At 46.8% G+C, this 10,881-nt stretch overlaps 5 protein-coding genes across 5 annotated transcripts; 2 read left to right on the forward strand and 3 right to left on the reverse strand.

Moving 5' to 3' along the window:
• Positions 1-2: 2 nt before the first annotated feature.
• Positions 3-638, reverse strand: ASPBRDRAFT_95310 (uncharacterized protein; the record flags this gene model as incomplete). The annotated part of the gene is made up of 1 exon (XM_067629534.1): positions 3-638. A coding segment is annotated over one exon (636 nt), but the record flags the coding sequence as incomplete, so codon positions are not given.
• Positions 639-1,637: 999 nt separating this feature from the next.
• Positions 1,638-2,246, forward strand: ASPBRDRAFT_139467 (uncharacterized protein; the record flags this gene model as incomplete). The annotated part of the gene is made up of 1 exon (XM_067619095.1): positions 1,638-2,246. The coding sequence occupies one exon, from the start codon at positions 1,638-1,640 to the stop codon at positions 2,244-2,246; it is 609 nt and encodes a 202-aa protein (XP_067472984.1).
• Positions 2,247-4,095: 1,849 nt separating this feature from the next.
• ASPBRDRAFT_139477 (uncharacterized protein) lies at positions 4,096-4,726 on the forward strand (the record flags this gene model as incomplete). The annotated part of the gene is made up of 2 exons (XM_067619096.1): positions 4,096-4,371; positions 4,430-4,726. Coding segments are annotated over 2 exons (573 nt in total), but the record flags the coding sequence as incomplete, so codon positions are not given.
• Positions 4,727-4,789: 63 nt separating this feature from the next.
• Positions 4,790-6,052, reverse strand: ASPBRDRAFT_669542 (uncharacterized protein). The gene is made up of 3 exons (XM_067628819.1): positions 5,772-6,052; positions 5,606-5,691; positions 4,790-5,221 (listed from the first exon to the last, which is right to left on the reverse strand). Exons 1-3 carry the CDS (start codon positions 5,821-5,823, stop codon positions 5,129-5,131), a joined length of 231 nt encoding a protein of 76 aa, XP_067472986.1. The 5' UTR covers positions 5,824-6,052; the 3' UTR covers positions 4,790-5,128.
• A 2,018-nt stretch (positions 6,053-8,070) lies between these two features.
• Positions 8,071-10,418, reverse strand: ASPBRDRAFT_79643 (uncharacterized protein). Its single transcript, XM_067629469.1, has 9 exons — positions 10,201-10,418; positions 9,836-9,993; positions 9,601-9,766; positions 9,359-9,483; positions 9,271-9,330; positions 9,150-9,219; positions 8,766-9,079; positions 8,543-8,680; positions 8,071-8,495 (listed from the first exon to the last, which is right to left on the reverse strand). Exons 1-9 carry the CDS (start codon positions 10,262-10,264, stop codon positions 8,391-8,393), a joined length of 1,200 nt encoding a protein of 399 aa, XP_067472987.1. The 5' UTR covers positions 10,265-10,418; the 3' UTR covers positions 8,071-8,390.
• Between the last annotated feature and the right edge of the window lie 463 nt (positions 10,419-10,881).

Consider the following 10,881-nt stretch of genomic DNA (forward strand, 5'->3'; position numbering starts at 1 on the left):
GCGTAGGGCCCGTGGAAGCGAAAGACTACAGTGTCGCCCGGTTGAGCTACAATAAACGATGGTTCGAACAGTGAGCTGCTGTGATTGCCGTCATTGCTGTATATGGGCATAGCCCCCACATCGACAATGAACAAATGAATGGTGGCTGTGGTGTCGGCGAAGATAATATCGGCGGTGCTCTTCGGCTGCGGACCGGTTGTCTGCGATGCCGTTAGGCTTGACGAGGATGCGGTATGTTCGGGAAGAGGGGCCATCGAAGGTTTACCAGTCTTGGGGTTTGCCTCGTCTAACTGGGATGGCTGTTGCTGTGCTTGAGTCTCTTGGGGCCGGGCCGTTGCGTTCGGTAATGACTGTGAGGGCCAGGACGACCCTGGCATCTGGTCCACTGCTGATGCTGCAGTGGCTTCCATGGAGGAGGTTGCCGTCGGATTCGGATTCACTCCTATAGATGTATCCGGATTGGTTGTTGCCGCAGCACCGGGGTGATTGCTTAATCCTACAGGGCTTTGTGTTGTTACCCATACAGTTTGCGTGACAACTGCTGCCGTGGTCCTGCCGGTGTCCACAGTAGCAGTAGATGTGTGTTGCGCGACCGCAGCACTGTCATGCGATGTGAGGGATGGGGGTAAAACGCAGCTAGATTCTGTCAGTATAAATAGTCATCCGGACCAACCTATGCTGTATGCGACCCACCTCGATGCGGGAAGAGCCGCCATGGACAGAAGAGCCGAGAGTAAGGCCAGATGTTGGAACATCATCGATATAGCTCCTACTGCGATCCTCAACGCTCTGAAAGAAACGAATACAGGACTTGAAGCACGTCGTAGGCCAACATGGGTTCTTATTAATATTGTAGAGGGCCTTCTACATGCGCATCCGGCTTTTCTAATTAGCCGCATGTAACGTATACTGCCCTGCATGGTTATCGACGGTATTAGTACCGTGTCTCTACGGTTACTTGGGGCCGAGACTGCAGCAGTTCTGGCGAGTCTGCCATCTGAATAGAGGCGTCAGTTACTCGGAATTTTGTGCACCTTACTGAACAGAGAATTGACAGATTTAATCTTATACCTGCAATACCCAGGGGATGGATTTTCAGACACTACTAAAATCTGATATTAGGGTCACTCTCTGAGTGATATATTGTGTCCTTAATGTTACATGTCCTATTGTAGTATTGAAGTTGACAAATGTTCCAAATTTCTGTACTTTTGTATATGGCATCGAGCAAACAGGTAAGCCACATTGATCACTCTTCTTCAATAGAAAACACGACCCAACTTTGCCAGCATTAGATAGGTGTGCTATGACAGGGGGATGTATATGAACCGCACACAAAGCTCCTATGATCAGCAACAAATGCATACAGGCATTCCGTATGCTATGCTTACATTCTAGGATGCATGATCAAAGCTCAGTGCATGTGTATATAACTCCAGCCCAGTAGCGGATATTGTTAGTGAAGACCTAGTACTCACTCGCAACTGTCAACGCTGTCTATATTTAAGCAGTAAACTCTTTGATGACTGAGAAAAAGATTCTGTCCTTGAATGACCTTTTTTTGCTTTTGCTATCGTCCCCATCTGGATCAGCAGGTAAATATCCCTAGGAGATATGTATCTGCTGTAATCGGAGGCATGTTTAGGTCTAAGAAGCTGACGGGAACAGTGTTCAATCACATGCCGTTGACGATGTCAGGCGGTAGTAAAGCCCAATCAGTGGACTGTCATGATCGCGATACCCAGAGGCGATATGCGGGATATCTTTGGCTCGAGATCTCACTCACGCACCGCTTGAACGAAAAGCTGAAAACCCGGTGGTTACTCGAAAACGAGCATCAGCTTCACCAAGCTCTGATATGTTGCCGTGTAAATGGACCGGCCCTAGAAGATGCACCTTATTTCAGCAATAGCTTTGCAGGGATATACAACTTCCACGGAGTCAGGGCACGAATCCAGTTTCTACGCCAGCGACTGGAAAAGGAGCAAGAGCTCATTGACGAGACCATACAACAGCGGAAAGCCGTGAGATACAGAAGAAGCATAAGGTTTTGCCATATGTGCATTGGTTCGGCTGAAGGTCTGGTCAATATGTCATGTGGCCATCGAATCTGTTGTCTATGTATGTCCAGTCTCTCATGTCAGGTTGACAGGTCCAGCCAGACACCGCTGTATGAATGTGGTTTGTGCTGGAAAACAGCATGTGCTGTCACAAGCCATTGGGAGGAAATCTTAAATCCAGCATAGAACAAAGGCTTAGTCAGCCACCCTTACTTAGCTTTCTGCTCTCATAGATCGACCATTTATCAGTCGCTGGGATAGAATAACCACCGCGAGCATTTTTGGCTCTTGCCATCTTAGTTGCACAATAACTCCATAGTATCTCACGACCTATCCCTGTGTTCAATATCGAGAATCATACTTCATGTTTAATTACCTGGATACCGCCAAATATATAGAGATCTATAACTGATCATTATCGGCTATAGTATAGCTGCTTACAGATGTATGAATTATCAATATTCAGGCTCTTGTAAATGCCAACTGAGCCAGACACCACTCCGAAATACCGCTAGCTCAGTGATACTATACGTCAGTCGGTATATGACATGATATAAACAATCAGGCGCGAATCCTGATGCGCAAGTATACCACCACGCCTCAGGAACATCCGCCGGTCTACATCATATGGATCTCATATCGGAGCAACAGCCTCCTACGGCAAAGTCAGGGATTGTTGGCTTGCATATATTGTAACTCCTGTGTCTCTCCAGGATCCGCGGGCCTCTACTTTGTTTCCACTGTTGGAGTCGCATGAAGCGGTCATTGAGCAATCAATACCAAGTGTATATGTGTGGAAGCCTCGCATTGCTAGACCGCTACGGCCAGAATAGAGCCTGCTCTGCGGCATTGGGATGCATCCAAGTAACGTTTGGCCTAATATATATCATTCTTGCCATCCAGCCACCAGAATATACTTTACTCGACTTCTCAGGCTGCTGCTGTTGCCGTAATGAGCACGGCTCGTTCAAAAAGTTACTCAACTGGCCAGATCCACTTCCGCTGGAACAGCTTTACGATTTCTACCATGCTGTAAATGCTATAACATTTATAAATCTCGTCATATAGCAACTCGAAACATCTACTCAAAGCGCCTGTTGCGATCAATTTGAGAAATGACTAACCGTACCTCAGCGAAACACCATAGATTGCAGCGTCTTAAGCCCGGCACTCTGATGATTGCCACTGACCCCGCTCTGTTTGATAGCCAGTCCCATCTGGGCCTTGGGGCAGATGTTCCAGCTGTTTCCTGGACTCTCACCTGTGTGAGGGACTCCCATTCCTACAAGACCAATGCATATAGAGCAGCCGCATGTCCCTAATGTAGAACGGCAGCTCTCTCAGAGGGCTGAACATCGAGGGTACTGAACGTTGTGAGGTATGCTGTACAATGCCTTGTACTACACATCCTATGATAGTAAATGAGATCCAACTTAGAACCTGGAAATAGCATGCTCTCTGTGCATGAAAAAACATGACCTTAACTGGGCACAGACTAGAAAGGGCTCAAGGTGGCTATACCCGGGGCAATTCCTACTCTCTTTCAGAGCTAGCTTATAACATGTTACGATGCTGATCCCCAAATCTACAAGATTCTTTGGCACTACTGTACTACCGGCGGTTTTTGTTGTTTAAAATTCAGTCTTGATATTCTAGTATCTAAAAGCAAAAATATATCAGGTTTATTACAATGACTTGAGGATCGCGGATGCATTTAGGCCAGATAACAAAGAGACAGAAAAAGGGGCTTCCCGCACATGTGCACAGGAGTTTCGGTACTTCTACTGTAACTTCTTCAGTCGGTTGATTTATCATGATCTATATCCAGGTCCAAATCGGGAAACATTTATATCTTCCGCGAAATCCACAGTCATTAAATCAACCAGACTTTGTATGCTGATCGCTATCAGACTGTCCTACAGCTAGCGTGGGGAACGCGTCAGCCACTAGTTTTATTGCGCCAATACCACTCTTATATATCAGCTCCAGGATCTTATGGACTCTAGCCAAAAGCCATAATAGTCAAAGAAATCCCGCTGCAGGCAGGTGGTTCCAGACCAGCACGCAGGACTGGAATGCTACATGGATAGATCCAATGGCCTCAAAGCGGGAGCAAGAGCAGGAAAGAAAAAGAGTCAAAAACCTTCAGGAACGGCTTAAGCGACGAAAAGACCGTCTTACGCAGGGCCTTCACGACTATGCTCTCTTGGCCGACGCCAAAGTATATATGCTCATCCAGGACCGCCGTGGTGGCATAACCGAGTACAGAAGCACTCCGGACAGAAAATTTCCGCCGACGTATGCACAGATTGTAAGTACCGAGATACGTGCCAGTCAGCACCTCTGCATGCTAATTGATCTATCTATAGAGGCGACTCTTCCCCTCGGCCAGCCTCCTGACGCCTGAGAGCTTCGGAGTCACTGTCAGTCAACCAGCGAAGTTTGATCAGTCCAACAAGCCTACCGAGCACATTCCGGACCCGACAATGGAGATGTTTGCAGACAGCCGAGCGATGATTGGAAAGCCCTCTGATCCGAACAATAATCTGGCTCATGTCCTGCCGGACCACACTCTACAAGTGGGACCCGCATCGATGCCATTGCTCACGGAGACCGACATGCAGTCCTACTTCAATTATACAGAATGCGGAGCACTGCCCCAATAACCCCCCAATTACCCCCCCCCCAAGAAAGACAAGTGGAATATATTCAACATGAGAGTTCAAACCCTTTTCTTTGATGTTTTCCCTTCCTAGCTGTATCGTCTGTGTTCGTCCGCAGGATACGCCTTGTCCCAGCAGGAACGAAAGGAAACAATCGAGCACTTGTATGTACTTAGATTTATGGTACATTTTTAGGGCTTTTGTATAGCTAGGCACGATCTATCTCCTTCCAATCTATCCTTCTACGGATATACCAAACATAGCCGGATTGCTCGTTACCCAAGACTGACGGCATCCATGCTGGTATATTGCCAGACCATGCAATACGTAATCCAATAACAGACGTCATTCCTATTGTACAAGCCCTCTCAGCAGCTGTAAGAGCGAAAGACCTTACTTGGTCTTCTATAAGAGACTCCTATCCTGGGAGGTGGGTTGGCACATGGACATAATCCCCGGCCATAAGGTGCCAAGACAGGCTAGCTTACCACGCGTCATCTGCTACTACCAAACGTGGCTTAGCCTGCACTTGTAACATGGTTGCTGACTCACCCTCTCCAACAACAAGGAACTAAAAATAGTGTTGCCGCTGCACTGAAGGTAAGCTTCACAATTACGGGTAAACTAATAATATATTGCGTACAATATGGTCCCAGTGAAGTGATATTCTATTAAACGTTACCTTGTTATTACCTTGTACGATATTCCTACGAGCAGATTGAACTATGCAATGCTTGGTCTCCTAATTGAACGCACAAATTAAGTCAGGACCTGGCTAGGCCAAAAGCTAATGCTGCCGGATACACTCATTTCGAAATGACGCAGTCTTCATAGCCTACACGACGTTTTTATCTGATCTGCTCTGGTCGCTCACGTATGTACTGTACGGAATTCATCTGTCTTTCGAATTTGACTGGGTCGGGTTGGAGCGTCTGGGTTCAGTTCTGGACTGCGGACATTCCTGCCGTCTGGTGCAGGAAGCTAGAAAACAGAAGTGTGCTCTTTTGATCACGAGTGATTCCGAAGTCATCTCACATGTCTATATCACAGGCATGCTTGAGGGCAAGGGCAATCTGATATTTCAGTATCAGGAGAGTCATTGGTGCGGATGTGTATTTCCCAGAGAACTACTAGTCCTTTCTGGTTCCACACCGGTTGCGATGTATTACCACTTTTCTCCGATGCTAGACCTTATTTTGCTCTGGCAAGGCATCCGTAGGAGGTCTCCCAGTTCTAGACGCACGCAACAGATGACAGATGTGACTACAGTTTCCGCAGAGACAGAAGTGCACGACGTACTGCTCCATCTGGAAGAGGAATACACACCATGTCTTGACCGGCTTGCAGACACATGTAGTCAGTGTACAAATGCATTTCTTCCTTGTCTCCTTTGAATCAGCGGACATGAGCCAATGACTAGGGCTGCTGATAGCTACGATTTTAGTCGCTTCTATGCGCCATTCAACATCTGCAACTTCCATTGACTATGCAGCGCCTGGTCATAGAAACCGTAGTATAAAAGCTGATAACAGCTGGTGTTGCATATTGCCTTACTTGGAGACTAGGGCATACTGTGCAAACCAGTGACCACATACGCCCGCTGAAAATCGTGATCGCGTCTGTTTGCGCCGGGGTATTCTCAAACCTAGTCCTCCGTATATCATTCAGTGTTCCCCCACTCTTACAGTATTGGTTCTGTCACATTCATATTGATATTTGACTGACCAGCATCCGCACTAAAAAGTTGGCGAAAACAACGGCAGCATGCCCTCTGCCTCCGATTAGGACAATCAGCAACAAGAGATCAAAGTACATCGCATAGAAGACAAAGGATTTTAATATGTCCCGCTAGGGCATCCAGGTAGTAGTGTAGATCTTAGGAGGTTATTGCCAGGCAGCTGGAGTGGTCCTTGTACGTCTGCTATATAGTAGTGACTGTGTGGGTGTTACTGCTGTCTTAATGCTCTTTTTCTTTTTGATTTTTCCATTGCACACGATTAGCCACTTTCATATTGTTTCACTTCGTTTCTAGGCTGCTTTGGAATTTTCCCCTGTAGAAATATACTACAAGAATGTATTTAGCGTGCAATGCAAGGATTCTACAGGAAGGTATCACTACAGAGGAAGGCAGAGGTATCTAGCCGTAATCATCAGTCGCGGGCGCCCCGGCAGAACAGCCTCAACCCAATCGAGGTTGAACAATACCAGTGCAACTTAGCCCTCAACAACGTCTATGATAAGGGGGACCAAATTTATGGCAATAGAAGTCATATCTTTCCGGCCATGCCTGCTATCATCGCTATCTAGACACGACCCAAGAAACAGCGGCATGATACGACACGGTGTGCAGTTCAGGTTCAATAAACTCTTGTTTATGGTGATCTGCAGGATGAATCTTGCATCCTGCCCTGAGTAACAACAAGCGTTGGCTGTGCTTCCCAAGCATCTATTAAGCCGGTATGAGACCGATAATACGCGAGTAGCAGTGTCGTGGGTCCACCCTCATAAGTCGATAGCGGGAAACCCCATTAATTGGTCGTTCATCCGAGTTTAAATCACTAGGACTGTTGAGGCGAAGCATTAGATGCGCCCCATGTAGGGTATCTGACTCAACATGCAGAAGGATTCACTATACGGTTTGTTCATAGACTTTTACCGCTAGACCCAAATACAAATCCGATCCCACTTTAGTATGTGTTGGTTTATAGAGATCTCCTCTTTTTGTATGCTGCATACACTCTGATCGGGGAAGACACTTCAGCACTGCTGCCTGTGACTCGCACCTGACTGGGGCCAATCCTAAGCCATGAGCTCATGCTGAACCTTGGCGGTCAAGACCACAATCATGGGAAGCAAACCTACCCACTCAGAGGTTGCGCAGATTCGGACTCAGTAAGGTTTTCCTAGTGGGCTATCCGTGACGCGAAGACATCATTCACTCCCTTACGTATGACGGCCGCCGCATTTACCCGAGATTTCTCTACTGTTTTCTTGACCTAGGTGCTCACATTTAGAAGACGTCGACGGGCAAGGACATATACCTGTGCGGACTGCACATGCTCAGGAGGCGATCCGGAATGTTGTTTTTGATGCATGAAGGGATATGATGCGAGAAAATTGTTGTCTGCGTTCATTATTAGGATTACGTCCTCTACGACTCAGTGGAGGCTGTTTAGCTTTCACAGAAGTCATATTCTGACAGTTGATCTTAGCTAAAGTAATCGCGCAGTTCAGAAATGCTTGCGAAAGCACGGAGGGCATTGCTTCTGGCACGGCTTAGGACGAACTTTAATTCTTTTATTGCTGAATGACGTAAAGTTCAGGGAACGCACAACTTCAGCTAGTCTCCCAGGTCAAATTTGATATTCATCGGAATGATTTTAACACCGTTGCACAATGAAGAGCATTCAAACACTGGATCTAACGGGAAAAAAAAGGTTTTATAAGACACGGTGATGCCACCGACAAGCTCAAGAGGTTAGAAGCTAGTCATTCTTAGTCGTCTTTTAGTCAAAGAGGGCGCCCGGCGCTCAATATGTCTTGACGTTTGCTCACTTCTGATCGCTGTCTAATACTACCCTCTGATATATAGATCTAAGTGAGCTGTGTCTGTCAGGAAAGTGGCTTGCCTTGCTTGTTCCGTTCTCTCTCGTACTTTTAATCATCACTATTCTTGCATCCTACCCGGTATATTGTCGTACTGGGAAAGAGGGTAGTCCAGCTGATTCTGTTTTCGCTCCAACGCGCCAACGCCCCCGAGTGCTTCAACGACCTTGCGTGTCTGTTAGCCACGTAAAATAGAGACAATATAGAGCATACTGTCGTTATTAGACTATCATTTCCTGGCTTATCCGCACTACTCTCCCACCACATGCAACCTCCAAGCCCTTTGAGCCTAATGTATTCCGCTTTCCACTTTGCAACCAGAGGACTATCGTAGCTGATAAAGGTCCGCTCCTGAGTCGTAGGTGTAGCTTGCTATTATGCTGTCGTCTGTGTGTTCTTCGGCTCCTGGCCGCGGCAGAGCCTTGTAGTCCCAGACGCCATCCTCCCAGCTGCCGTCCCCTATGCCGGAAAAGGGTTTACCAGGGCGAATTGTATTTGTGAATGCCCGACCATAAAGAGGCATACCCAGTACAATTTTGCTTGCTATGACTCCGCGGTTAAGGTAATTCTCGACAGCCCCTTCGGTATTGAACGGCGTGGACTGCTGGTTAGAGCTGCTCTTGAATATATTTGCCTGATGTCCAGTGTATTCCGAAAATGTACCCCCTGCATAATCGTAAGCCATAAGATTCCAGAAGTCCAAATAGGGGTCCATGTCTTCAATATGGAAAGTACTGATCTTTTGCGGATCTAGTTACGAGTTAGGAAACGCTCCCTGCTATCTATGCCATATCATTTCGGAATACGTCTTGTCACCTACCAGCCGGGGACGCCACTGTAAGAAGGAACTTTTTCCCAGCCGCATGCTTCACGCCATAATTGTCAAGGGCCTGGCTAGAATTAAACCGGGAGCGTGGCAGGAAAAAGGAGGAGAAACGTACGACCCTTAGCTCTCGTAAAAGGAGAGCAAAACCACTCGCCTCTCCATCATTTTCAGGATACTACAGTGGAATCGTTCCATTAGTCCACGTAACGCGGAGCGAAGAGACTGTTGTAACTTGCTTCCCAATCGATATCTAGCCCGTCCAGCCCCAGGTCCTGAAGCAGCTTCACGGAACTCTGAGCGAATGTTTTCCGCCCTGCATCTGTGGCGGCTGGTCAAGAAAAATTTGGAGAATATGTCCATCCCCCAATGGATAGAAGCATTTTAAGATTCCGGTTTCTTTTCTTCAACAAATACAGTTGTTCCAAGCATCCATAAACGTTGTTACCTGCTTCAGACCAGGAATCACCGGGGTAATGCTTCTCCACGTCTGCATAGGTATCAGAAAGATACACATCTCCAGTATCATTCCGTACATTTGCGAATGCATAGAGGACATGAGTAAGCCTCTCAACAGGAAGGTCTTGCGGATCAAACTTGCGGCCATAAATTCCCTAGGTGGATAGTTAGTCAGTTTCCTGCTATGCGTCGTTCGCATTATCTCTAAGTTGTCTTGCTCTTGCCCAGTTGACGAAGTAGGCAACGGATTTATAATTAGGGCTTGGGCTGGCTGCCGTGTCGTTTCTTGAAAACGTGGAGCTACGCCCACCTGCAGCATTTGCAAGACAAATACTGCTCAGAAAGAATAAGATCCCAGAGGAATAGAGAACAAAGGCTGAGACTGCCACAGAGCACTGCAGTACGTTCAGCAGGTGTGCTCAAATATTTCATTTTCCAATACTTACATCCCAACCGTAGCTTTGAGCGTCGTGGCCCTTGAACTGAGCACCTATTTTGTTGAACAGACAGCAAGGAGCAAATGATGCACAAAGACCTATGGGATAAACTAGTTGGTGTATGCTGTGTGCCAGGGCAAGGGTAAACTTACACACGTCGCAGGAAGAGGAGCAGTCACAGACTCCCCGTTGCCACGAAACGTTTCCTTGAGCCATCGTGGAGCGTTGTAGAAGGTCCCTGGACTGTGAGTGGGGGAGTGCTCACTGGAGAGTTTTCAGGGATAAGCCCTTCATATATGGCACCTCCAAAAGCTGAATCTCTAAAAGAACGGAGTTTGTTTCCTACTGTCCTCTCCTGACATGATCCAAATTCATACTGGAAGCGAAGATAATCGTTTCGGACTGAAACGCATATTATTCTAGTTATTTATACTCGTCTCTCGTGCGAATTCACAGGTCCACCAATCATCTACCATCGATATTCATTCATGTTGTTGATCACAAGTTCCTCTAACAAATTAGCTTTGTCACCTGCACGGATAGGACGTTCGAGGTTCAACCGAAAGCTGCCATTATCAGCCGCCAACCGTAGCTCCACAGCATTATCGCGCCCGCGGTCATACCATTGGAATGTAGAGTGCGGCAAAGATGTGCTAATTTGGATAAAATTATACATACTATATCAGTGGCATGGTAAAGTCATATTATATTTAAGATTACTTTAGGGTCAGATATACTACAGCTGCGACTATAAGCAGTCTCTTTGAAAGCAGCAGATATTTTGCAATAAGCTATTATCACAAAGTCAATATACTCTATATTAAAATAGCGGG

This window comes from Aspergillus brasiliensis (assembly GCF_001889945.1).
Source record: "Aspergillus brasiliensis CBS 101740 unplaced genomic scaffold ASPBRscaffold_31, whole genome shotgun sequence".
In the NCBI taxonomy this organism is placed as follows: domain Eukaryota; kingdom Fungi; phylum Ascomycota; class Eurotiomycetes; order Eurotiales; family Aspergillaceae; genus Aspergillus; species Aspergillus brasiliensis.